Source organism: Heptranchias perlo, chromosome 39 (genome assembly GCF_035084215.1).
Source record: "Heptranchias perlo isolate sHepPer1 chromosome 39, sHepPer1.hap1, whole genome shotgun sequence".
Lineage (NCBI taxonomy): Eukaryota > Metazoa > Chordata > Chondrichthyes > Hexanchiformes > Hexanchidae > Heptranchias > Heptranchias perlo.
Window position 1 is genome coordinate 9,214,265 of NC_090363.1, and position 26,904 is coordinate 9,241,168.

Here is a 26,904-nt window from a genome sequence, read left to right on the forward strand (position 1 = left end):
GGGAGAAATGAAAGTTTGCATGACTGGGTGACAGGAGGGAAAGGCCCAAGAGAAAGACAAAGGGAGAGGGAAGAAATAAGAACTGAGCTCGGGCCCAGAGCGGCAACCAAAGCGTGTGCATGAACAGACACGGAGGGAATTCAGGTTTCCTAGGCATGGCAGAGATTAGAAGAGACTTGTCCTGGTCGTAAACAGAGGACTTTGCCACTCACTCCAGGTGCCTTGTATTGAACGGATCAAAAATTGCTACACTCGGTATCTTAATGTTGCAAATAAAATGTTACAACAGTCAATTAACTAACTGTCAGCCAACAGGTGCAAAACTTCACTGGATCAACAACCTCACCAAACAATACATAAAACTCTCCAGTAAAATGCAAGGAAATGTTATTATGACAGTCTACACTGTATGTGAAAGAGGTCCCATTAAAATAGAACTCTCGGTCCCATAGTTCGCCCGTCCCCTTCCTGTGTGTCTCTCTGTAGGGATGGTCGCCCTGCTGACGAGCAACATGCACACCACCCAATGGGAAGCAGCAGCCCTCGCTTCTGTCCAGCGTCGCAAGGCAGATTTAGCAACAGACTGAAACTGTCACAGTGCGACATGTGGCCGGCAGCTCTCAGTGGGGGAGGGAGGGGGGACAGGACAGGACAGGACCTGGTGAAAGATCTCACTGCAGGCTGTGCACACTCCGAGAGCAAAATGCTGAACTCATTTCTGCTTACTTTTTTAAAAAAAAGAAACCCACAAGGGAAAACTTTATTCCTGTGTCGTTTTGTGCATCAGATTTAGGATAAGATCCCCAATCCGTTACATATAATGGCAGCAACAGGGTAATTGCTGGCTGTCGGGGCGTCACAGGAACTTGATCAAGTGGCTCTGGTGATACCTTAAACCACAAGAGCAAAGCTTGAGCCTTCTCCCTGCGAGTCAGCAGAGCAGGGTCAGTGACTGAATGACTGTCCCAGACCTCAGTCCCACACACACACACACACACACACACCCTGCACCGCGTGCATGCCACAAGGATTTATACAAGGCCTTTAACGTAGTCAAACATGGGTTAGTACAATGCTCGTCGAGCTGGCTATGAATCCAGCCCCGACTGACGGGACTGGAAAGACTCCCCTTCCCTGGCATTAGGCTCAACGCAGGCAGACGGTCACACAATGAATTACTGTTGAGGCGCAGTGAACGTTATTTCAGCAAAAGCTCCCCCCATTCTCTGCCAGCGCGGCCTCCCACTAACAGCAAGGAGACGAATAACCAGCGAATCTGAGCTCTTCTGGGATTTGCTGAGAGAGGAATATTGATCGAGATTCCTGAAGAAGCTAAAAGGCACGGACCCCCCAGCACAATGGCCGGGGCGGGGGGTGTAATTTTAACCTAACTCGCCGGGCGGGAATCCCACGGGATCGGACGGAATGCCGGTTTTACACCCCGCCCGATATCTACTTCAACAGAGGTTAAAATCGGACGGGGTATCAAACCAGCGTTACATTAGTTTCTCGACGGGCAGGTTAGGTTAAAATTCCACTCAGGGAGGCCATAAGGAAGGTTTGTGTGGGAACTGGAAATGGTCCGTGCGCTGCAGCAAGGGGGAGCTGTCGTGAGGTGTCAGCCGCGGCCCGGCGGGCAGCGCTTTCGCCTCTGAGTCAGAAGGCCGTGGGTTCAAGCCCCACTCCAGAGACCTTGAGCACCAAATCCAGGCCGACAGTGCGGTACTGAGGGAGCGCTGCACTGTCGGAGCTGCCGCCTTTCAGATGAGACGTTAAACCGAGCCCCCCATCTGCCCTCCCGGGTGGACGTAAAAGATGCCACGATACTATTCGAAGAAGAGCAGGGGAGTTCTCCCCGGTGTCCAGGCCAATATTTATCCCGCAAGCAACATCAATAAAACAGATTATCTGGTCATCATCACATTGCTGTCTGTGGGATCCTGCTGTGCGCAAATTGGCTGCCGCTTTTCCCTACACTGCAACAAAATTAGTCTCCACTTGGAGAAGCAAGGATTAATCAGGGATAGTCAACATGGCTTTGTCAAGGGAAGATCATGTCTGACTAATTTGATTGAATTTTTTGAGGGGGTGACTAGGCGTGTGGATGAGGGTAACGCAGTGGATGTGGTATACATGGATTTCAGTAAGGCCTTCGATAAAGTCCCGCACAGGAGACTGGTCAAGAAGGTACGAGCCCATGGAGTCCAGGGTGCCTTGGCACTTTGGATACAAAACTGGCTTAGTGGCAGAAGGCAGAGGGTGATGGTCGAAGGTTGTTTTTGTGACTGGAAGCCTGTGGCCAGTGGGGTACCACAGGGATCGGCGCTGGGTCCCTTGCTGTTTGTGGTCTACATTAACGACTTGGATATGAATGTAAAAGGTATGATCAGTAAGTTCGCTGATGATACAAAAATTGGTAGGGTGGTAAATAGCGAGGAGGATAGCCTCAGTCTGCAGGACGATATAGATGGGTTGGTCAGATGGGCGGAACAGTGGCAAATGGAATTTAACCCGGAAAAGTGCGAGGTGATGCACTTTGGAGGGACTAACAAGGCAAGGGAATACACATTGAATGGGAAGACCCTAGGCAAGACAGAGGGTCAGAGGGATCTTGGTGTGCAAGTTCACAGATCCCTGAAGGCGGCGGAACAGGTAGATAAGGTGGTAAAGAAGGCATATGGGATACTTGCCTTTATTAGCCGAGGCATAGAATATAAGAGCAAGGAGGTTATGATGGAGCTGTATAAAACACTGGTTAGGCCACAGCTGGAGTACTGTGTGCAGTTCTGGTCGCTACACTACAGGAAGGATGTGATCGCTTTGGAGAGGGTGCAGAGGAGATTCACCAGGATGTTACCAGGGCTGGAGCGCTTCAGCTATGATGAGAGACTGGGAAGATTGGGTTTGTTTTCCTTGGAGCAGAGGAGGCTGAGGGGGGACATGATTGAGGTGTACAAAATTATGAGGGGCACAGATAGGATGGATACTAAGGAGCTTTTTCCCTTCGTTGAGGGTTCTATAACAAGGGGGCATAGATTCAAGGTAAAAGGCGGGAGGTTTAGAGGGGATTTGAGAAAGAACTTTTTCACCCAGAGGGTGGTTGGAGTCTGGAACTCACTGCCTGAAAGGGTTGTGGAGGCAGGAACCCTCACAACATTCAAGAAGCATTTGGATGAGCACTTGAAATGCCATAGCATACAAGGCTACGGACCAAATGCTGGAATATGGGATTAGATTAGACAGGGCTTGATGGCTGGCGCGGACACGATGGGCCGAAGGGCCTCTATCCGTGCTGTATAACTCTATGACTCTATAACAGTGACCACACTTCAAAAAGTACTTAATTGCCTGTAAAGCACTTTGGAGCACCCTGAGGTCGGGAAAGACGCAATATAAATGCAAGTTCTTTTTACAAGTTAAAAACTCCCCCAAAGCCTAAGAAACACTGAGCAAAGGACAACACAGGCGAAAGCAGAGGGGGGGAGAGTCTTTCGATGTTTCCCATGGACTGCACGCCCCTGTCTGCCTCTTACCTGAAGCAACTCTGGAGGCTCCTGGAAACTCAGCTGCACCTCCACGTCCTCGATGGTCCGCTGAATGCTGGAGGTTTCCTCGTTGATCTTCGCCAGGTTGTCCTGCAGGGGCTGGATGGTCCTGCACACTTCCTCGTCAATCTTCGACTCCAACTCGTGTTTCTTCGCGTCTAGGAATTGATAGATGCTGATCAGGTCGGCCTCAACCTGCTCCTTCAGGACTTTGCCTTGTTCCTGTTTGAAAATAACGACCCCGGTGGGTGTTACATTGCAGATGCGTTGGGTCCCACCCTCGCCCCCAATTTGACCCTCCCTTTTCTCCCCTCCTCACTGAAGGCACTCATTTCTGCCTGGGTTATGGTTCCACGAGTACCGGACGCCCAATGGTACCCTACATGTAAGCCGAGACAGTCAGTGTCGGTAGGATTTTAGACCCTGGAGGATACCACAGTCGTGCCCCACCCCTTCCTCACTTGGCCAGATCAATCTGTCTGTCTGTCTGCCACTTTCTATTTTTATTTCAGATTTCACCATTTCTTTTTCTTCTACGTCAATTTAAAGAGAGAAATTCTGTGTGATCGAAACGATAAAGGGGTTAACAATGAGAGCTAAGATGGCGGTGAGGAGTGCCCTCTGCATTAAATGGTTGCTGGAGCCTGGAGTGCCCCTTTAAAGACACACTATTTAAAGGAGCCGTGTTACTGTACTGGAATACTCGGGCCCACTCCAAAACCTCTGCTCAAAACGTCCTCTACATAGAAAGTCTAAGGAGGAGGCACGAGCACGTGCAAGGATGTGACACTCACCTTTATATTAGAAATCTTTGCCTCTTCCTGGCTTTGGCTTTGACTGGCCTGCTCCTTCTGGGACTGCAGGAAGTCTTTACTGCGTTCCAATTTTTCCTGCAGGAGAAACATTCAGTGAGCTGTGGAGGGGTAGGCACCTATAGATTATTACATCGAATAAGCTAGTTGGCATTATATAATATTGAGCTAGAGTAATTAGGTTAAAACGCACTTCAGAAGGACACGCAGATGTACCAGACAGGCTTTTAGCATGGCTGGGGGGGCGGAGGTGAAGAAGAAATGCCGATTGCTGAATAGTGTAGATAAGGGAATATGTTTATTTTGCAATAAAGATTGGAAGAGATAAGATATCAAAGGCAAATGGTAACGGATAATTGCAGCTGTATCAACAGCACACACACACGCACACACGCCCTACCTATTTTAATATACAATTGACTTGATTTAGTAACAAGTATTAACAACTTGCATTTATAGAGTGCCTTTAATGTAGTAAAACATCCCAAGGCACTTCACAGGAGCCATTAATAAACAAAATTTGACACCGAGCCACATAAGGAGACAGTAGGACAGGTGACCAAATGCTTGGTCAAAGAGGTAGGTTTTAAGGGGCATCTTGAAGGAGGAGAGGCAGGGAGGTTCAGGGAGGGAATTCCACAGCACAGGGCCTAGGCAGCTGAAGGCACGGCCGCCAATGGTGCAGCGAAACAAATTGGGGATGTGCAAGAGGCCAGAATTGGAGGAGCGCAGAGATTTCTTAATTAAGAAATAATCCCCTTCATAGGGCTGGTGGGGGGGGGTTAATCTCTTTTAGTCACCTACCTAATATCTCCTTATATGGCTCGGTGTAAAATTTTTTGTTTGATCACACTCCTGTGACGCGCAATGGGACAGTTTACTATGTTATAGGCGTTATATAAATGCAAGTGGTGTCGTTGCTGCACAGTGGGGTCCATTATATCCACTGCATACCCCAATGGTTGGAAAAGGCGCATTGCTCACCTGCTGGAACACTATCTCGGTGACTTTAGGAGTAAGGCCACGCGTCGGTTCACAAGGAGCGAGGGCTTGCCTACAGAAGTCAACTTTTGTTTTGGGCACCAGTAAAAAGTATTGGAAAGTCCATAGGAACAGGAGGAGGCCATTCAGCCCCTCCAGCCTGTTCCACCATTCAATTAGATCGTGGCTAATCTGTATCTCAACTCCATCTACCTGCCTTGGTTCTGTGACCCTTACCTATCAAAAGTCTTGAAATTTTCCAATTGACCTAGCTTCAACAGCTTATTGGGGGGAGAGAGTTCCAGATTTCCACTACCTTTTGTGTGAAGAAGTGAATTGGATACATTTTTGGAAAGGAAAAATTTGTAGGATGATGGGGAAGGAGCAGGGGGGGTGGATAATTAAACCGAGGCCCCATCTACCCTCTCAGGTGGATGTAAAAAATCCCATGACACTACTTCCAAGAGCAGAGTCATTCTCCCCGGTGGCCTGGCCAATATTTACCCCTCCACCAACACCACTGAAACAGATTATCTGGTCATTATCGCGTTGCTGTTTGTGGGATCTTGCTGTGCGAAAATTAGCTGCCGCGTTTCCTACATTACAACAGTGGCTACACTTCAAAAGTACTTCACTGGTCGTAAAGTGCTTTGGGACATCCTGAGGTTGTGAAAGGCATTATATAAATGCAAGTCTTTCTTTCTTTCGTTAGATAGGGGCTCACAGCACAAATCTGCCCCTAGTTGAGTAGTAAGCGGTAATCTTACAGCAAGGGGTTACTTGGCAGCTGGTGTGAGCATGGCAGAGATATCAGCCATGGACTACAGCGTGCCCGCCCGCCCGAGGTGGGAGCTGGGCCCATTGTCGGGACAGAGTACCTGACGAGTAGCAAATGCCCTGGAAGGAGCGGGTAGAAAGGGGCAGAAGTTAGGGGAGGTGACCGAAGGCACAAAGTGGAATGTTTCCAGCAGGCCTTTGAAGTGGGAGAGAGATGTGTCTAGGCAAAGATATTTAGGAAAAGAATTCCGGAGGCAGGATACGGTGGTTCAAAGGTGGCGTAGAGGAGGGAGAAGGATGCAGCAGACCAGAGTGGGAAGAGCAAAGAGTGAACGGTTGGTCGAAGATTAGACGTAGGATGGAGCGAGGGCTTGGGGGGGGATTTCAGGACAAGGATTTTGAAGTTGACATACTGGGAAACAATGAGACAGGGAGGCCAGTGAGAACAGGGGCAATGGGACTTTATGCAGGATAGGATACAGGGCACAGAGTTCTAAATGTGTTGGGATTTGTGCAGGTTGGAGCATGAGATACCAGTGAGAGTGTTCATTGTCTAGGGGCTTATCAGAGGTCATCGCTGCTACCAGCTTCTTCCAACCGTTACGGTTCAGGGCTCTCACTTGCGCCTCATCAGTAGTGAGGCCAATGCGGTTAACAAGCCCTCCTATGTTGTCATCCCATCTTGTTCTGGGTCTGCCCCTCCCATATTGGCGGTGGACTCTCTGGCAAGGTCAGACTCGGGGTGGTGCATGAGGTGTTCATACCAGAGGAGTTAGTAACAGTCAGTCAGCCAGGACAGCGGTGGTCGATTAATCAGGTTGCGTTCAGTCTCATTTAAGAACGTAACCTGAGGCTGAACCTTTAGTAGTTTGCAAAATGGTCCAGAACCGAATCCATCCATTTGTCCATTCCTTACTTTGGTGCTACCCACGTTTCTGAGCCACATTTAAATATGGAAACCACACCCTGACATGAAGAAGGTATGGAAAGGGACATTAGATGCAGTGTGGCTAACGTAGGGGCAGAAGTAGACAATGCTCCAGAGGTGGACGTAAGCACCATGAGCGATGGAGAGGAGGTGGGGTTTGAAGCTCAATTCAGGGTTGAACAAGACTCCAAAGCTGAGCACCTTCAGGATCCATTGGAGCAAGAGACTGGGGGGAAATGGGAGACAGTGCTCCAGGTACAAACCTCTGGCAAGAGATAAAAACAGGATGGCTTTGGTTTAACCCTGGTGAGCTCGCGTAGTTCTGGCTCATCCTAGAGTAGAGGGACCTTCACCGTGTATCTACCCATACTTTACACTGGGTGGCCAAATTTGAAAATGCTAATTCCCCAACACAAAATTTACAAAACAAATGTTATCGACAGGAAATTCTGAACAGGCTACGGGAGCAGAGTGTCCATTTAGGATTTATTCTAATTCATTCTCTTCTGTACTCACAGGCTGTGTCCCCGCACATCTCTGCCCCTCTCCCTGCCCCCCCCGCACTTCTCTGCCCCTCTCCCTGCCCCCCCCGCACTTCTCTGCCCCTCTCCCTGCACCCCCGCACATCTCTACCCCCGTCTCTGGCCCCTGTATATCCATACCCCCCTCTCTGCCCCCTGTATATCTATACCCTCCCTCCCTGCCCCCTGTATATCTATACCCTCTCTCCCTGCCCCCTGTGTACTTATACCCTCCCTCCCTGCCCCCTGTATATCTATACCCTCCCTCCCTGCCCCCTGTATATCTATACCCTCTCTCCCTCCCTCCCTGCCCCCTGTATATCTATACCCTCTCTCCCTCCCCCCTGTATATCTATACCCTCCCTCCCCCCTGTATATCTATACCCTCTCCCTCTGCCCCCTGTGTATCTATACCCTCTCTCCCTCCCCCCTGTATATCTATACCCTCTCTCCCTCCCCCCTGTATATCTATACCCTCCCTCCCTGCCCCGTGTATCTATACCCTCTCTCCCTGCCCCCTGTATATCTATACCATCTCTCCCTGCCCCGTGTATCTATACCCTCTCTCCCTCCCCCCTGTATATCTATACCCTCCCTCCCTGCCCCGTGTATCTATACCCTCTCTCCCTGCCCCCTGTATATCTATACCCTCTCTCCCTGCCCCCTGTGTATCTATACCCTCTCTCCCTCCCCCCTGTATATCTATACCCTCTCTCCCTGCCCCCTGTGTATCTATACCCTCTCTCCCTCCCCCCTGTATATCTATACCCTCTCTCCCTGCCCCGTGTATCGATACCCTCTCTCCCTGCCCCCCGTGTATCTATACCCTCTCTCCCTGCCCCGTGTATCTATACCCTCTCTCCCTGCCCCCTGTATATCTATACCCTCTCTCCCTCCCCCCTGTATATCTATACCCTCTCTCCCTGCCCCCCGTGTATCTATACCCTCTCTCCCTCCCCCCTGTATATCTATACCCTCTCTCCCTGCCCCCTGTGTATCTATACCCTCTCTCCCTCCCCCCTGTATATCTATACCCTCTCTCCCTGCCCCGTGTATCGATACCCTCTCTCCCTGCCCCCCGTGTATCTATACCCTCTCTCCCTGCCCCGTGTATCTATACCCTCTCTCCCTGCCCCGTGTATCTATACCCTCTCTCCCTGCCCCCTGTATATCTATACCCTCTCTCCCTCCCACCTGTATATCTATACCCTCTCTCCCTGCCCCCCGTGTATCTATACCCTCTCTCCCTCCCCCCTGTATATCTATACCCTCTCTCCCTGCCCCGTGTATCGATACCCTCTCTCCCTGCCCCCTGTGTATCTATACCCTCTCTCTCTGCCCCCCGTGTATCTATACCCTCCCTCCCTGCCCCCTGTGTATCTATACCCTCTCTCCCTGCCCCCTGTGTATCTATACCCTCCCTCCCTGCCCCCTGTGTATCTATACCCTCCCTCCCTGCCCCCTGTGTATCTATACCCTCTCTCTCTGCCCCCCGTGTATCTATACCCTCTCTCTCTGCCCCCCGTGTATCTATACCCTCCCTCCCTGCCCCCTGTGTATCTATACCCTCTCTCCCTCCCCCCTGTATATCTATACCCTCTCTCCCTGCCCCCTGTGTATCTATACCCTCTCTCCCTGCCCCGTGTATCTATACCCTCTCTCTCTGCCCCCCGTGTATCTATACCCTCCCTCCCTGCCCCGTGTATCTATACCCTCTCTCCCTGCCCCCTGTGTATCTATACCCTCTCTGCCCCCCGTGTATCTATACCCTCCCTCCCTGCCCCCTGTATATCTATACCCTCTCTCTCTGCCCCCCGTGTATCTATACCCTCTCTCCCTGCCCCCTGTATATCTATACCCTCTCTCCCTCCCCCCTGTGTATCTATACCCTCTCTCCCTGCCCCCTGTGTATCTATACCCTCTCTCACTGCCCCGTGTATCTATACCCTCTCTCTCTGCCCCCCGTGTATCTATACCCTCTCTCCCTGCCCCCTGTGTATCTATACCCTCTCACTGCCCCCTGTGTATCTATACCCTCTCTCTCTGCCCCCCGTGTATCTATACCCTCTCTCCCTGCCCCGTGTATCTATACCCTCTCTCCCTGCCCCCTGTGTATCTATACCCTCTCTCCCTCCCCCCTGTATATCTATACCCTCTCTCCCTGCCCCCTGTATATCTATACCCTCTCTCCCTGCCCCGTGTATCTATACCCTCTCTCCCTGCCCCCTGTCTATCTATACCCTCTCTCCCTGCCCCCTGTCTATCTATACCCTCTCTCCCTCCCCCCTGTATATCTATACCCTCTCTCCCTGCCCCGTGTATCTATACCCTCTCTCCCTGCCCCCTGTATATCGATACCCTCTCTCCCTGCCCCCTGTATATCTATACCCTCTCTCCCTGCCCCCTGTGTATCTATACCCCCTCCCTGCCCCCTGTGTATCTATACCCCCTCCCTGCCCCCTGTATATCTATACCCTCTCTCCCTGCCCCCTGTCTATCTATACCCTCTCTCCGTCCCCCCTGTATATCTATACCCTCTCTCCCTGCCCCGTGTATCTATACCCTCTCTCCCTGCCCCCTGTGTATCTATACCCTCTCTCCCTGCCCCCTGTATATCTATACCCTCTGTCCCTGCCCCCCTGTATATCTGTACCCTCTCTCCCTGCCCCCTGTATATCTGTACCCTCTCTCCCTGCCCCCCATATTTCTATACCCCTCTCCCTGCCCCGTGTATATCTATACCCTCTCTCCCTGCCCCCTGTATATCTATACCTTCTCTCTCTGCCCCCCCCGTATATCCATACCCCCCTCCCTGCCCCCCCGTATATCCGTACCCCCTCTCTGCCCCCCGTATATCTATACCCCTCTCCCTGTCCCGTGTATTTCTATACCCCTCTCACCTTGTAGAGGACAGCAGCCTCCTCGATGGGGAGGAAGCTGTGCCCCCGGTGTTCGCTGGCGCACGAGCACACCACACAGATGGCCCCCTGGCAGTCCATGCAGAAGAGCTTGCGCCGCTCCTCGTGCCTCTGGCAGTAGAAGGCGGGGTGGCCCTGGCGGGGCTGCAGGTTCAGCTCCCTCACCCCCTCCACGATGTTGGCCAGCATCCGGTTGGGCTTCAGCTTCTTCTCGCGGAACTCCTCCCTGCACTCGGGGCAGGAGTAGAAGGCGTCTCCCTGCTCCCAGCTCCGGGAGATGCAGAGGCGGCAGAAGTTGTGCTCGCACTCCAGGGCGACCGGCTCCTGGAAGAAATCCAGGCAGATGGAGCAGGTCACTTCGCTGAAGAGTCGGCTGAGGTGTGGACCGGTGGCCATTCTCAAGCCAATTTGGAAAGAACTTCCTTCCAATTTTGGTTCTTCTCAAATATCCACCTTAAAAATAATATGTACATATAAAAAGTGAATATATGTCCTCAGTATAATTCACCTTAATTTCTGATTAAGTGAAACTTTTAATATACAGACACTACCATCAGCCACGGCTCAGTGGGTAACACTCTCGCCTCTAAATCAGAAGGTCGTAGGTTCAAGTCCCACTCCAGAGACTTGAGCACAAAATCTAGGCCGACACTCCCAGTGCAGTACTGAGGGAGTGCCGCACTGTCGGAGTTGCTGTTTTTCGGATGAGACGTTAAACCCTTTCAGGTGGAGAGGTGAAGAGCAGGGGAGTTCACCCCGGTGTCCTGGCCAACATTTGACCCACAACCAACATCATCATCATGTTGCTGTTTGTGGGATCTTGCTGTGCACAAATTGGCTGCCGTTTTTCCTGCATCACAACAGTGACTGCACCTCAAAAGTGCTTCATTGGGTGTAAAGCGCTTTGGGACGTCCTGAGGGTGTGAAAGGCGTTATAATTTATCCCACTGCCTCATTCTCACCTCACAGCCAAATCCAATCCCACCGCCCCACTCTCTCCCCGCAATCTAAATCCAATCCCACCGCCCCACTCTCTCCCCGCAATCTAAATCCAATCCCACCGCCCCACTCTCTCCCCGCAATCTAAATCTAATCCCACCGCCCCACTCTCTCCCCACAATCTAAATCCAATCCCACCGCCCCACTCTCTCTCCCCGCAATCTAAATCTAATCCCACCGCCCCACTCTCTCTCCCCGCAATCTAAATCTAATCCCACCGCCCCACTCTCTCTCCCCGCAATCTAAATCTAATCCCACCGCCCCACTCTCTCCCCACAATCTAAATCTAATCCCACCGCCCCACTCTCTCTCCCCACAATCTAAATCCAATCCCACCGCCCCACTCTCTCCCCGCAATCTAAATCTAATCCCACCGCCCCACTCTCTCTCCCCGCAATCTAAATCTAATCCCACCGCCCCACTCTCTCCCCACAATCTAAATCCAATCCCACCGCCCCACTCTCTCTCCCCGCAATCTAAATCTAATCCCACCGCCCCACTCTCTCCCCACAATCTAAATCCAATCCCACCGCCCCACTCTCTCCCCGCAATCTAAATCTAATCCCACCGCCCCACTCTCTCCCCACAATCTAAATCTAATCCCACCGCCCCACTCTCTCCCCGCAATCTAAATCTAATCCCACCGCCCCACTCTCTCCCCGCAATCTAAATCCAATCCCACCGCCCCACTCTCTCTCCCCGCAATCTAAATCCAATCCCACCGCCCCACTCTCTCTCCCCACAATCTAAATCCAATCCCACCGCCCCACTCTCTCTCCCCACAATCTAAATCCAATCCCACCGCCCCACTCTCTCTCCCCGCAATCTAAATCCAATCCCACCGCCCCACTCTCTCTCCCCACAATCTAAATCCAATCCCACCGCCCCACTCTCTCTCCCCACAATCTAAATCCAATCCCACCGCCCCACTCTCTCTCCCCGCAATCTAAATCTAATCCCACCGCCCCACTCTCTCCCCGCAATCTAAATCTAATCCCACCGCCCCACTCTCTCCCCACAATCTAAATCTAATCCCACCGCCCCACTCTCTCCCCGCAATCTAAATCTAATCCCACCGCCCCACTCTCTCCCCGCAATCTAAATCCAATCCCACCGCCCCACTCTCTCTCCCCGCAATCTAAATCCAATCCCACCGCCCCACTCTCTCTCCCCGCAATCTAAATCTAATCCCACCGCCCCACTCTCTCCCCGCAATCTAAATCTAATCCCACCGCCCCACTCTCTCCCCGCAATCTAAATCCAATCCCACCGCCCCACTCTCTCTCCCCGCAATCTAAATCCAATCCCACCGCCCCACTCTCTCTCCCCACAATCTAAATCCAATCCCACCGCCCCACTCTCTCCCCGCAATCTAAATCTAATCCCACCGCCCCACTCTCTCTCCCCGCAATCTAAATCCAATCCCACCGCCCCACTCTCTCTCCCCGCAATCTAAATCCAATCCCACCGCCCCACTCTCTCCCCACAATCTAAATCCAATCCCACCGCCCCACTCTCTCTCCCCACAATCTAAATCCAATCCCACCGCCCCACTCTCTCTCCCCACAATCTAAATCCAATCCCACCGCCCCACTCTCTCTCCCCGCAATCTAAATCCAATCCCACCGCCCCACTCTCTCTCCCCGCAATCTAAATCTAATCCCACCGCCCCACTCTCTCCCCACAATCTAAATCCAATCCCACCGCCCCACTCTCTCCCCGCAATCTAAATCCAATCCCACCGCCCCACTCTCTCTCCCCGCAATCTAAATCTAATCCCACCGCCCCACTCTCTCCCCACAATCTAAATCCAATCCCACCGCCCCACTCTCTCTCCCCGCAATCTAAATCTAATCCCACCGCCCCACTCTCTCTCCGCACAATCTAAATCCAATCCCACCGCCCCACTCTCTCTCCCCGCAATCTAAATCTAATCCCACCGCCCCACTCTCCCCACAATCTAAATCCAATCCCACCGCCCCACTCTCTCCCCACAATCTAAATCTAATCCCACCGCCCCACTCTCTCTCCCCGCAATCTAAATCCAATCCCACCGCCCCACTCTCTCTCCCCACAATCTAAATCTAATCCCACCGCCCCACTCTCTCCCCACAATCTAAATCTAATCCCACCGCCCCACTCTCTCTCCCCGCAATCTAAATCCAATCCCACCGCCCCACTCTCTCTCCCCACAATCTAAATCTAATCCCACCGCCCCACTCTCTCTCCCCGCAATCTAAATCTAATCCCACCGCCCCACTCTCCCCACAATCTAAATCTAATCCCACCGCCCCACTCTCTCTCCCCACAATCTAAATCTAAACCCACCGCCCCACTCTCTCTCCCCACAATCTAAATCTAATCTCACCGCCCCACTCTCTCTCCCCACAATCTAAATCTAATCCCACCGCCCCACTCTCTCCCCGCAATCTAAATCTAATCCCACCGCCCCACTCTCTCCCCACAATCTAAATCTAATCCCACCGCCCCACTCTCTCTCCCCGCAATCTAAATCTAATCCCACCGCCCCACTCTCTCCCCACAATCTAAATCTAATCCCACCGCCCCACTCTCTCTCCCCGCAATCTAAATCTAATCCCACCGCCCCACTCTCTCTCCCCGCAATCTAAATCTAATCCCACCGCCCCACTCTCTCTCCCCGCAATCTAAATCTAATCCCACCGCCCCACTCTCTCTCCCCGCAATCTAAATCCAATCCCACCGCCCCACTCTCTCTCCCCGCAATCTAAATCTAATCCCACCGCCCCACTCTCCCCACAATCTAAATCTAATCCCACCGCCCCACTCTCTCTCCCCGCAATCTAAATCTAATCCCACCGCCCCACTCTCTCTCCCCGCAATCTAAATCTAATCCCACCGCCCCACTCTCCCCGCAATCTAAATCCAATCCCACCGCCCCACTCTCCCCGCAATCTAAATCTAATCCCACCGCCCCACTCTCTCTCCCCGCAATCTAAATCTAATCTCACCGCCCCACTCTCCCCGCAATCTAAATCTAATCCCACCGCCCCACTCTCTCTCCCCACAATCTAAATCTAATCCCACCGCCCCACTCTCTCCCCACAATCTAAATCTAATCCCACCGCCCCACTCTCTCCCCGCAATCTAAATCCAATCCCACCGCCCCACTCTCCCCGCAATCTAAATCTAATCCCACCGCCCCACTCTCCCCGCAATCTAAATCCAATCCCACCGCCCCACTCTCCCCGCAATCTAAATCTAATCCCACCGCCCCACTCTCTCTCCCCGCAATCTAAATCTAATCTCACCGCCCCACTCTCCCCGCAATCTAAATCTAATCCCACCGCCCCACTCTCTCTCCCCACAATCTAAATCTAATCCCACCGCCCCACTCTCCCCGCAATCTAAATCTAATCCCACCGCCCCACTCTCTCCCCGCAATCTAAATCCAATCCCACCGCCCCACTCTCTCCCCACAATCTAAATCTAATCCCACCGCCCCACTCTCTCCCCACAATCTAAATCTAATCCCACCGCCCCACTCTCTCCCCACAATCTAAATCTAATCCCACCGCCCCACTCTCTCTCCCCACAATCTAAATCTAATCCCACCGCCCCACTCTCTCTCCCCACAATCTAAATCTAATCCCACCGCCCCACTCTCTCTCCCCACAATCTAAATCTAATCCCACCGCCCCACTCTCTCCCCACAATCTAAATCTAATCCCACCGCCCCACTCTCTCTCCCCACAATCTAAATCTAATCTCACCGCCCCACTCTCTCTCCCCACAATCTAAATCTAATCCCACCGCCCCACTCTCCCCGCAATCTAAATCTAATCCCACCGCCCCACTCTCTCTCCCCACAATCTAAATCTAATCCCACCGCCCCACTCTCTCTCCCCACAATCTAAATCTAATCTCACCGCCCCACTCTCTCTCCCCACAATCTAAATCTAATCCCACCGCCCCACTCTCTCCCCGCAATCTAAATCTAATCCCACCGCCCCACTCTCTCTCCCCACAATCTAAATCTAATCCCACCGCCCCACTCTCTCTCCCCACAATCTAAATCTAATCTCACCGCCCCACTCTCTCCCCGCAATCTAAATCTAATCCCACCGCCCCACTCTCTCTCCCCGCAATCTAAATCTAATCCCACCGCCCCACTCTCTCCCCACAATCTAAATCCAATCCCACCGCCCCACTCTCCCCGCAATCTAAATCCAATCCCACCGCCCCACTCTCTCTCCCCACAATCTAAATCTAATCTCACCGCCCCACTCTCTCCCCGCAATCTAAATCCAATCCCACCGCCCCACTCTCTCTCCCCGCAATCTAAATCCAATCCCACCGCCCCACTCTCTCCCCGCAATCTAAATCCAATCCCACCGCCCCACTCTCCCCGCAATCTAAATCCAATCCCACCGCCCCACTCTCCCCACAATCTAAATCTAATCCCACCGCCCCACTCTCCCCACAATCTAAATCTAATCCCACCGCCCCACTCTCCCCGCAATCTAAATCTAATCCCACCGCCCCACTCTCTCCCCACAATCTAAATCTAATCCCACCGCCCCACTCTCTCCCCACAATCTAAATCTAATCTCACCGCCCCACTCTCTCCCCGCAATCTAAATCTAATCCCACCGCCCCACTCTCTCTCCCCGCAATCTAAATCTAATCCCACCGCCCCACTCTCTCCCCACAATCTAAATCTAATCCCACCGCCCCACTCTCTCTCCCCGCAATCTAAATCTAATCCCACCGCCCCACTCTCTCCCCGCAATCTAAATCTAATCCCACTGCCCCACTCTCTCTCCCCGCAATCTAAATCTAATCCCACCGCCCCACTCTCTCCCCACAATCTAAATCTAATCCCACCGCCCCACTCTCTCTCCCCGCAATCTAAATCCAATCCCACTGCCCCACTCTCTCTCCCCGCAATCTAAATCCAATCCCACCGCCCCACTCTCTCTCCCCGCAATCTAAATCTAATCCCACCGCCCCACTCTCCCCGCAATCTAAATCCAATCCCACCGCCCCACTCTCCCCACAATCTAAATCTAATCCCACCGCCCCACTCTCTCTCCCCGCAATCTAAATCTAATCCCACCGCCCCACTCTCTCTCCCCGCAATCTAAATCCAATCCCACCGCCCCACTCTCTCCCCACAATCTAAATCTAATCCCACCGCCCCACTCTCTCTCCCCGCAATCTAAATCTAATCCCACCGCCCCACTCTCTCTCCCCGCAATCTAAATCTAATCCCACCGCCCCACTCTCTCTCCCCGCAATCTAAATCTAATCCCACCGCCCCACTCTCTCTCCCCACAATCTAAATCTAATCCCACCGCCCCACTCTCTCTCCCCGCAATCTAAATCTAATCCCACCGCCCCACTCTCTCTCCCCGCAATCTAAATCTAATCCCACCGCCCCACTCTCCCCGCAATCTAAATCCAATCCCACCGCCCCACTCTCTCTCCCCGCAATCTAAATCTAATCCCACCGCCCCACTCTCTCTCCCCGCAATCTAAATCTAATCCCACCGCCCCACTCTCTCCCCGCAATCTAAATCTAATCCCACCGCCCCACTCTCTCTCCCCGCAATCTAAATCTAATCCCACCGCCCCACTCTCTCTCCCCGCAATCTAAATCTTATCCCACCGCCCCACTCTCTCCCCACAATCTAAATCTAATCCCACCGCCCCACTCTCTCTCCCCGCAATCTAAATCTAATCCCACCGCCCCACTCTCTCTCCCCACAATCTAAATCTAATCCCACCGCCCCACTCTCTCTCCCCGCAATCTAAATCTTATCCCACCGCCCCACTCTCTCCCCACAATCTAAATCTAATCCCACCGCCCCACTCTCTCTCCCCGCAATCTAAATCTTATCACACCGCCCCACTCTCTCCCCACAATCTAAATCTAATCCCACCGCCCCACTCTCTCTCCCCGCAATCTAAATCTTATCCCACCGCCCCACTCTCTCCCCACAATCTAAATCTAATCCCACCGCCCCACTCTCTCCCCGCAATCTAAATCTAATCCCACCGCCCCACTCTCTCCCCGCAATCTAAATCTAATCCCACCGCCCCACTCTCTCCCCACAATCTAAATCCAATCCCACCGCCCCATTCTCTCCCCGCAATCTAAATCTAATCCCACCGCCCCACTCTCTCCCCACAATCTAAATCCAATCCCACCGCCCCACTCTCCCCGCAATCTAAATCTAATCCCACCGCCCCACTCTCTCCCCGCAATCTAAATCTAATCCCACCGCCCCACTCTCTCTCCGCAATCTAAATCTTATCCCACCGCCCCACTCTCTCCCCGCAATCTAAATCTAATCCCACCGCCCCACTCTCTCCCCACAATCTAAATCTAATCCCACCGCCCCACTCTCTCTCCCCGCAATCTAAATCTAATCCCACCGCCCCACTCTCTCCCCACAATCTAAATCTAATCCCACCGCCCCACTCTCTCTCCCCGCAATCTAAATCTAATCCCACCGCCCCACTCTCTCCCCGCAATCTAAATCTAATCCCACCGCCCCACTCTCTCCCCGCAATCTAAATCTTATCCCACCGCCCCACTCTCTCCCCGCAATCTAAATCTAATCCCACCGCCCCACTCTCTCCCCACAATCTAAATCTAATCTCACCGCCCCACTCTCTCTCCCCGCAATCTAAATCCAATCCCACCGCCCCACTCTCTCCCCGCAATCTAAATCTTATCCCACCGCCCCACTCTCTCCCCGCAATCTAAATCTAATCCCACCGCCCCATTCTCTCCCCACAATCTAAATCTTATCCCACCGCCCCACTCTCTCCCCGCAATCTAAATCTAATCCCACCGCCCCATTCTCTCCCCACAATCTAAATCTAATCCCACCGCCCCATTCTCTCCCCACAATCTAAATCTAATCCCACCGCCCCACTCTCTCTCCCCGCAATCTAAATCCAATCCCACCGCCCCACTCTCTCCCCGCAATCTAAATCTTATCCCACCGCCCCACTCTCTCCCCGCAATCTAAATCCAATCCCACCGCCCCACTCTCTCCCCGCAATCTAAATCTTATCCCACCGCCCCACTCTCTCCCCGCAATCTAAATCTAATCCCACCGCCCCACTCTCTCCCCGCAATCTAAATCTAATCCCACCGCCCCATTCTCTCCCCACAATCTAAATCTAATCCCACCGCCCCACTCTCTCCCCGCAATCTAAATCTAATCTCACCGCCCCACTCTCTCCCCGCAATCTAAATCTTATCCCACCGCCCCACTCTCTCCCCACAATCTAAATCTAATCCCACCGCCCCACTCTCTCCCCGCAATCTAAATCTAATCTCACCGCCCCACTCTCCCCGCAATCTAAATCCAATCCCACCGCCCCACTCTCCCCACAATCTAAATCCAGTCCCACCGCCCCACTCTCTCTCCCCGCAATCTAAATCCAATCCCACCGCCCCACTCTCTCCCCACAATCTAAATCTAATCCCACCGCCCCACTCTCTCTCCCCGCAATCTAAATCTAATCCCACCGCCCCACTCTCTCCCCACAATCTAAATCCAATCCCACCGCCCCACTCTCTCCCCGCAATCTAAATCTAATCCCACCGCCCCACTCTCTCCCCGCAATCTAAATCCAATCCCACCGCCCCACTCTCTCCCCACAATCTAAATCTAATCCCACCGCCCCACTCTCCCCACAATCTAAATCTAATCCCACCGCCCCACTCTCTCCCCGCAATCTAAATCTAATCCCACCGCCCCACTCTCTCTCCCCACAATCTAAATCTAATCCCACCGCCCCACTCTCCCCACAATCTAAATCCAATCCCACCGCCCCACTCTCTCCCCGCAATCTAAATCTAATCCCACCGCCCCACTCTCTCCCCGCAATCTAAATCTAATCCCACCGCCCCACTCTCTCCCCGCAATCTAAATCTAATCCCACCGCCCCACTCTCCCCGCAATCTAAATCTAATCCCACCGCCCCACTCTCCCCGCAATCTAAATCTAATCCCACCGCCCCACTCTCTCTCCCCGCAATCTAAATCTAATCCCACCGCCCCACTCTCTCTCCCCACAATCTAAATCTAATCCCACCGCCCCACTCTCTCTCCCCGCAATCTAAATCTAATCCCACCGCCCCACTCTCTCTCCCCGCAATCTAAATCTAATCCCACCGCCCCACTCTCCCCGCAATCTAAATCTAATCCCACCGCCCCACTCTCTCTCCCCGCAATCTAAATCTAATCCCACCGCCCCACTCTCCCCGCAATCTAAATCTAATCCCACCGCCCCACTCTCCCCGCAATCTAAATCCAATCCCACCGCCCCACTCTCTCTCCCCGCAATCTAAATCTAATCCCACCGCCCCACTCTCTCCCCACAATCTAAATCTAATCCCACCGCCCCACTCTCCCCGCAATCTAAATCTAATCCCACCGCCCCACTCTCTCCCCGCAATCTAAATCTAATCCCACTGCCCCACTCTCTCTCCCCGCAATCTAAATCTAATCCCACCGCCCCACTCTCTCCCCGCAATCTAAATCTAATCCCACCGCCCCACTCTCTCTCCCCGCAATCTAAATCCAATCCCACTGCCCCACTCTCTCTCCCCACAATCTAAATCCAATCCCACCGCCCCACTCTCTCTCCCCGCAATCTAAATCTAATCCCACCGCCCCACTCTCCCCGCAATCTAAATCCAATCCCACCGCCCCACTCTCCCCGCAATCTAAATCCAATCCCACCGCCCCACTCTCTCCCCGCAATCTAAATCTAATCCCACCGCCCCACTCTCTCCCCGCAATCTAAATCTAATCCCACCGCCCCACTCTTGCCCCATAGCCTTGTAGATTCCTCTGCTTCAAATATTTATCCCTTTTCCCATTAGGAGATGCAATGGTCTCTGCCTCAACCACTCCCTGCGGCAAAAACATTCTAAGCTCCAACAACCCTCTATTGCGAGTAAAATGTCTGCTAACCTCTCACCTCTTAAAGACAATTTTAAATAGATGTGCTTTGTCACTGCCTCCCCAACAGGAGAAAGTTTCCCCATTCACTCTGTCAAAACCCTTCATACTTTTAAAAGCCACTATTAAATCTCATTTTAGCTTTCTCTGCTTCAGTGAAAAACAGTCCCTGTATCTCAAGTCTCCCCTCTTAACTTAAGGTATTTAACATATTTAATTTGCAAAAATATTACATACATCCACATATACAGTTATCTTATTACTGAGTTTAGCAGTATATTTTGTGTCAAACACACTAAATTCTGATGAAAGGTCATCGACCTCAAACGTTAACTCTGCGTTTCTCTCTCTCTCCATGGATGCTGCCCTGACCTGTCGAGTGTTTACCGTAATAAAAGCAAAAAAATGCTGCAAAGTGAAGTTTTTGTGACAACTCAAACTTTCGGAGGGGGGTAAAAATAGCCTTGATTTCCCAGATTTGCGGTTGGGCCCTAAAACCTTCCTAACCTCAGCTCTGGAGTTCGTGTTTCAAACAACTTTTTAAAAAAAAAACAAATCACCAGCTTCATGCATTAAAACAGTTCCTCTCCTCACAAAACTCTCCAAAACAAAATTAAAAGTTTCTCAACTTTGGAATCTCCTCGGATGTGGATTTAAATCAATGCAACGCCTGCACCACGTTTATTTATTGAAACACTTCTTCACGCGCCATGTTCACAACGCTTTGCAAACTGCAGAAAAAAAATTGCTTTCACTTTCGTTTTCCCACTTTATCCCGATCAAAGTTCGTATCTCACTGGGAAGGCGGGCTGCTCTCCAACACGCGGCGGTTTCAAAACAAACCTTAAGTTACTCTTACACACAACCGGCCTTCTTTCATTTGCTGCCACAATCTTTCCCTCCTGTGCACTCTGTGGAAGTGACGAATCCTCTCTCTCTCTCTCTCTCCCCGGGATTGAGGGCTGCACGGCGCTGCAGTACCGATCCCCGCCGCCAATGGACCCCACGGCGCTGCAGTACCGATTCCCGCCGCCAATGGACCCCACGGCGCTGCAGTACCGATCCCCGCCGCCAATGGACCCCACGGCGCTGCAGTACCGATCCCCGCCGCCAATGGACCCCACGGCGCTGCAGTACCGATCCCCGCCGCCAATGGACCCCACGGCGCTGCATTACCGATCCCCGCCGCCAATGGACCCCACGGCGCTGCAGTACCGATCCCCGCCGCCAATGGACCCCACGGCGCTGCAGTACCGATCCCCGCCGCCAATGGACCCCACGGCGCTGCAGTACCGATCCCCGCCGCCAATGGACCCCACGGCGCTGCAGTACCGATCCCCGCCGCCAATGGACCCCACGGCGCTGCAGTACCGATCCCCGCCGCCAATGGACCTCACGGCGCTGCAGTACCGATCCCCGCCGCCAATGGACCCCACGGCGCTGCAGTACCGATCCCCGCCGCCAATGGACCCCACGGCGCTGCAGTACCGATCCCCGCCGCCAATGGACCCCACGGCGCTGCAGTACCGATCCCCGCCGCCAATGGGGCCCACGGCGCTGCAGTACCGATCCCCGCCGCCAATGGGGCCCACGGCGCTGCAGTACCGATCCCCGCCGCCAATGGACCCCACGGCGCTGCAGTACCGATTCCCGCCGCCAATGGACCCCACGGCGCTGCAGTACCGATCCCCGCCGCCAATGGACCCCACGGCGCTGCATTACCGATCCCCGCCGCCAATGGACCCCACGGCGCTGCAGTACCGATCCCCGCCGCCAATGGACCCCACGGCGCTGCAGTACCGATCCCCGCCGCCAATGGACCCCACGGCGCTGCAGTACCGATCCCCGCCGCCAATGGACCCCACGGCGCTGCAGTACCGATCCCCGCCGCCAATGGGGCCCACGGCGCTGCAGTACTGATCCCCGCCGCCAATGGACCCCACGGCGCTGCAGTACCGATCCCCGCCGCCAATGGGGCCCACGGCGCTGCAGTACCGATCCCCGCCGCCAATGGACCCCACGGCGCTGCAGTACCGATTCCCGCCGCCAATGGACCCCACGGCGCTGCAGTACCGATCCCCGCCGCCAATGGACCCCACGGCGCTGCAGTACCGATCCCCGCCGCCAATGGACCCCACGGCGCTGCAGTACCGATCCCCGCCGCCAATGGGGCCCACGGCGCTGCAGTACCGATCCCCGCCGCCAATGGGGCCCACGGCACTGCAGTACCGATCCCCGCCGCCAATGGACCCCACGGCGCTGCAGTACCGATCCCCGCCGCCAATGGACCCCACGGCGCTGCAGTACCGATCCCCGCCGCCAATGGACCCCACGGCGCTGCAGTACCGATCCCCGCCGCCAATGGGGCCCACGGCGCTGCAGTACCGATCCCCGCCGCCAATGGGGCCCACGGCGCTGCAGTACCGATCCCCGCCGCCAATGGGGCCCACGGCGCTGCAGTACCGATCCCCGCCGCCAATGGGGCCCACGGCGCTGCAGTACCGATCCCCGCCGCCAATGGACCCCACGGCGCTGCAGTACCGATCCCCGCCGCCAATGGACCCCACGGCGCTGCAGTACCGATCCCCGCCGCCAATGGACCCCACGGCGCTGCAGTACCGATCTCCGCCGCCAATGGACCCCACGGCGCTGCAGTACCGATCCCCGCCGCCAATGGACCCCACGGCGCTGCAGTACCGATCCCCGCCGCCAATGGACCCCACGGCGCTGCAGTACCGATTCCTTCTAATTACCTTTGCTGGAAAGGTTGAGGACAGGGTCAGGGCTCGGTTCTGACGTCTCACACAGTGGAATATCTTACCCCCTGTCCAGGCTCACGCATGCAAAATGGCCACATGGACAAGGGACCAACAGCTGCTCATATGCGGTGGAACTGTACTCCAACCTTTTCTTAAAATTCATTTTCGGGATATGGGCATATGGCATATGGGTTAGGGTTAGGGTATATTGCCCAACCCTAGTTGCCCTTGAGAAGGTGGTGGTGAGCCACCTGCTTAACTCACTGTAGTCCGTGTGATGAAGTACTCCCACAGTGCTGTTAGGTGGGGAGTTCTAGGATTTTGACGCAGTGACATTGAAGGAACGGCTGATGTATGTCCAAGTCGGAATGATGTGTGACTTGGAGGTAGTGGTGTTCCCAGGCATGTGCTGCACTTGTTCTTTTAGTTGGTAGAGGCTGCGGGTTTGGGAGGTGCTGTCGAAGGATCTTGGCGAGTTGCTGCAGTGCATCCTGTGGATGGTCCACACTGCAGCCACGCAGAAGGGAGTGAATCTTTAAGATGGTGGATGGGCTGCCGATGAAATGGACTGTTTAGTCCTAGATACGTCGAGCTGACTGCACTTTCAGGAGAGGAGGGAAAAAACTGGGGGTGTAGGGAAGTTTCTTTCCGCAGTAATAGGTTACCAGCTGCTGTTGTGGGAAAGACACTTTGGGGCGGGGAGGGAGCAGAGGGAAAGGGGAGGGGACAGAGGGAAAGGGGAAGAGAGGAGGGGAGGGGACAGAGGGAAAGGGGAGAGGGAGGGGGCGGGGGAGAGGGAGGGGGCAGAGAGAAACGGAGGAGGGACAGAGAGAAATGGAGGAGGGGCAGAGGGAAAGGGAGGAGGGGGCAGAGGGAAAGGGAGGAGGGGGCAGAGAGAAAGGGAGGAGGGGGCAGAGAGAAAGGGAGGAGGGGGCAGAGGGAAAGGGAGGATGGGGAGGGAGCGGAGGGAAAGGGGAGAGGGCAGTGGGAAAGGGGGAGGGGAGGGGGAGGGGCGGAGGGGTGGGGGCAAAGGGGAGGGGCAGAGGGAAAGGGGAGGAGGCAGAGGGAAAGGGAGGGGGAGAGGGAAATGAGAGAGGGGGAGGGGGCAGAGGGAAATGAGAGAGGGGGAGGGGGCAGAGGGAAATGGGAGAGGGAGAGGGGCAAAGGGAAAAGGGAGGAGAGGGCAGAGGGAAAAGGGAGGAGGGGGCAGAGGGAAAAGGGAGGAGGGGGAAGAGCGAAAAGGGAGGAGGGGGCAGAGGGAAAAGGGAGGAGGGGGCAGAGGGAAAAGGGAGGAGGGGGCAGAGGGAAAAGGGAGGAGGGGGCAGAGGGAAAGGGAGGAGGGGGCAGAGGGAAAGGGAGGAGGGGGCAGAGGAAATGGGGAGTAGGGGAGGGGACAGAGGGAAGGGGAGAGGGCAGTGGGAAAGGGGAAGGAGGGGAGGGGAGGGGAGGAGGGAAATGGGAAATGGGAGGAGGGGAGGAGGGAAATGGGAGGAGGGGAGGAGAGAAATGGGAGAGATGGGAAATGTGAGAGGGGGGAGGGAGAGGGAGAGGGGGGATGGGGAGAGGGAAAAGACAGGGAAAGGGGGCAGAGAGAAAGGGAGTGGGGGATTGGGTGAGGAGGGAGGGGGACTGGGTGGGGAGGGGACTGGGTGGGGAGGGGAGGGGGAGGGAGGGAAAGAACAAAAGGCAGAGGTCTATGATAGGGTGGAAGGGTCGAGTAATTAAATAATAAAAGGAGCCTCTCCCATTTTCTCTTGGGTATTCTGTGACCATTTACACCTCGTTTGGACCCATTTTATGTTTCCATGTTTGTTCCATTATCATTTCCTTTCGCCTTTAGAAAAGCATTTCTTTGTGAATATAGTTCCTGTCTAAACCTTGATTCATTGCCAGTTGGAGCTGACTCAGCGGGGAAAAATGAAGAAGAAACTTTTTCATTCCGACATATGTGACATTTGGGAAAGGGCGGGATCCTTCCTCAGAAACAGAACTGAAAGTAAAAAAAGGAGAGATTGAGCTGGAAGATGGCAGCTTGGAAAGAGGTAGGAGATCTAATACATGAACTAACCTGTCCCATCTGCCTGGAGTTGCTCACCGACCCAGTGTCTCTGGAATGTGAGCATCACTTCTGCAGATCCTGCATCTCTCGGAGTTGGGAGGAGGTCCCGGGAGATGTCTCCTGCCCCCAGTGTCGGCGGGTCTTCACCCAGAGGAACACGAGTCCAGCTCGGACCCTGGGCAACGTGGTGGAGCAGGTCAGACTGCTAAAGGTGAAGGTGGCAGAGCGGGAGGAGGAGTTTTACTGCGAGGAACACGACGAGAAGCTGAAACTGTTCTGTGAAGAGGAGCAGAAAGCGATCTGTGTGGTGTGCGGAATGTCCCGGGCTCACAAGGCTCACAGTGTGATCCCTATAAAGGAGGCAGCCCAGATGTACAAGGTACTGGATCAACCTGTCGGCACAGGTAGATGGGGGAGGGAAGGGGGAATAGATGGGGAGAGAAGGGGCAATAGAAGGGGAGGGAAGGGGCAATAGATGGAGAGAGAAGGTGCAACGGAAGGGGGAATAGAGGGGTAGGAGAGGAGTTAAGGGAGAGATAGAGAGAGGTGGGGACGGGGAAAGAGGGAGAGGAGATCGGGAGGAGGGAAAAAAGCAGGGAGTGGGAAGAGGGGAGTAGGAGAGGAAGGATGGACATACGGAGATTGAATAGAGGGGTGGGGTAGGGGAGGAGAGAGGGGTTGTAAGGGGAAGAGAGAGGGGTGTAAGGGTTGTAGGGGTAGGGGAGGAGAGGTGGGGTGCAGGGGGAGGGAGACGAGTTAGGGGAGGAGGGAGAGGAGTTAGGGGAGGGGTAGAGAGAGAGAGGTGGGGTAGAAGGGAGAGGAATAGGGGAGGGGGGAAAAAAGGTAGGGAGAGGAGGAGAGGGGCTCAATCTTATCTACATTGGCTCCTGAACCAGCGATGCCTCAAATTTAAAATTCTCATCTTCTTGTTCAAACCCCTCCAGGCTCTTGCCCCTCCCTATCTCTGTAACTTCCTCCAGCCCTGGAACCCTACAAGAACTCTGTTTCTCCAACTCTGGTCTCTTGTCCACATTCCCCCCCCACCCCCCATCTTCCTCCTTCAAACCATTGGTGGCCATGCCTTCAGCTGCCTAGGTCCTAAGCTCTGGAACTCCCCCCCTAAACCTCTGCGTCTCTCGACCGCTCTCTCCTTCTTTAAGATCCTCCTTAAAACCTACCTCTTTGACCAAGCTTTTGGTCACCTGCCCTATTGCCTCCTTCTTTGCCTCGGTGTCAATTTTTGTCTGATTACGTTCCTGTGAAGAGCTTTGGGATGTTTTACTGCATTAAGGGAGCTGTATAATGCAAGTTGTTGTTGGTGTCTTGTTATGTATATGGGGTATCCCAGTGTCTAGTTATGTATATGGGGTATCCCAGTGTCTAATTATGTATATGGGGTATCCCAGTGTCTAATTATGTATATGGGGTATCCCAGTGTCTAATTATGTATATTGGGTATCCCAGTGTCTAATTATGTATATGGGGTATCCCAGTGTCTAGTTATGTATCGCACTAAAGAGTGACAAATCCCCAGGACTAGATGGTTTCCATCCCAAGGTTTTAAAGGAAGTAGGTGAGCACATTGCGGATGCCCTAACTATAATCTTTCAAAGTTCTCTAGATTCAGGAACTGTCCC

At 53.7% G+C, this 26,904-nt stretch overlaps 3 protein-coding genes across 7 annotated transcripts in view; 2 read left to right on the forward strand and 1 right to left on the reverse strand.

The window, feature by feature from the left end:
- LOC137305208 (zinc-binding protein A33-like) overlaps positions 1-21,392 on the reverse strand; it is a 33,184-nt gene extending 11,792 nt beyond the window's left edge. The window contains exons 1-4 of one of the 4 annotated variants that reach the window (XM_067974035.1): positions 21,293-21,392; positions 10,465-10,935; positions 4,340-4,435; positions 3,534-3,767 (exon numbers count right to left, since the gene is read on the reverse strand). In XM_067974035.1, coding sequence (XP_067830136.1) covers positions 3,534-3,767; positions 4,340-4,435; positions 10,465-10,878 — 744 coding nt within the window. In that variant the 5' untranslated portion in view covers positions 10,879-10,935; positions 21,293-21,392. Of the gene's footprint in view, positions 1-3,533; positions 3,768-4,339; positions 4,436-10,464; positions 10,936-20,770; positions 20,858-21,078; positions 21,166-21,292 lie in introns of those variants that run through there. The other 3 variants (XM_067974037.1, XM_067974036.1, XM_067974038.1) reach the window with 3 other exon arrangements.
- Positions 21,393-21,445: 53 nt separating this feature from the next.
- On the forward strand, positions 21,446-22,369 carry LOC137304992 (uncharacterized). Its single transcript, XM_067973766.1, has one exon. It carries the CDS (start codon positions 21,446-21,448, stop codon positions 22,367-22,369), a length of 924 nt encoding a protein of 307 aa, XP_067829867.1.
- A 2,578-nt stretch (positions 22,370-24,947) lies between these two features.
- Positions 24,948-26,904, forward strand: part of LOC137305207 (E3 ubiquitin-protein ligase TRIM39-like) — a 35,089-nt gene continuing 33,132 nt past the window's right edge. The window contains exon 1 of one of the 2 annotated variants that reach the window (XM_067974034.1): positions 24,948-25,646. In XM_067974034.1, coding sequence (XP_067830135.1) covers positions 25,233-25,646 — 414 coding nt within the window. In that variant the 5' untranslated portion in view covers positions 24,948-25,232. The remainder of the gene's footprint in view (positions 25,647-26,904) is intronic. The other variant, XM_067974033.1, reaches the window with a different exon arrangement.

Bases quoted from the DNA above. Each gene is read 5' to 3' on its own strand.
- LOC137304992 (XM_067973766.1), top strand. From the start codon at position 21,446: ATGGACCCCACGGCGCTGCAGTACCGATTCCCGCCGCCAATGGACCCC.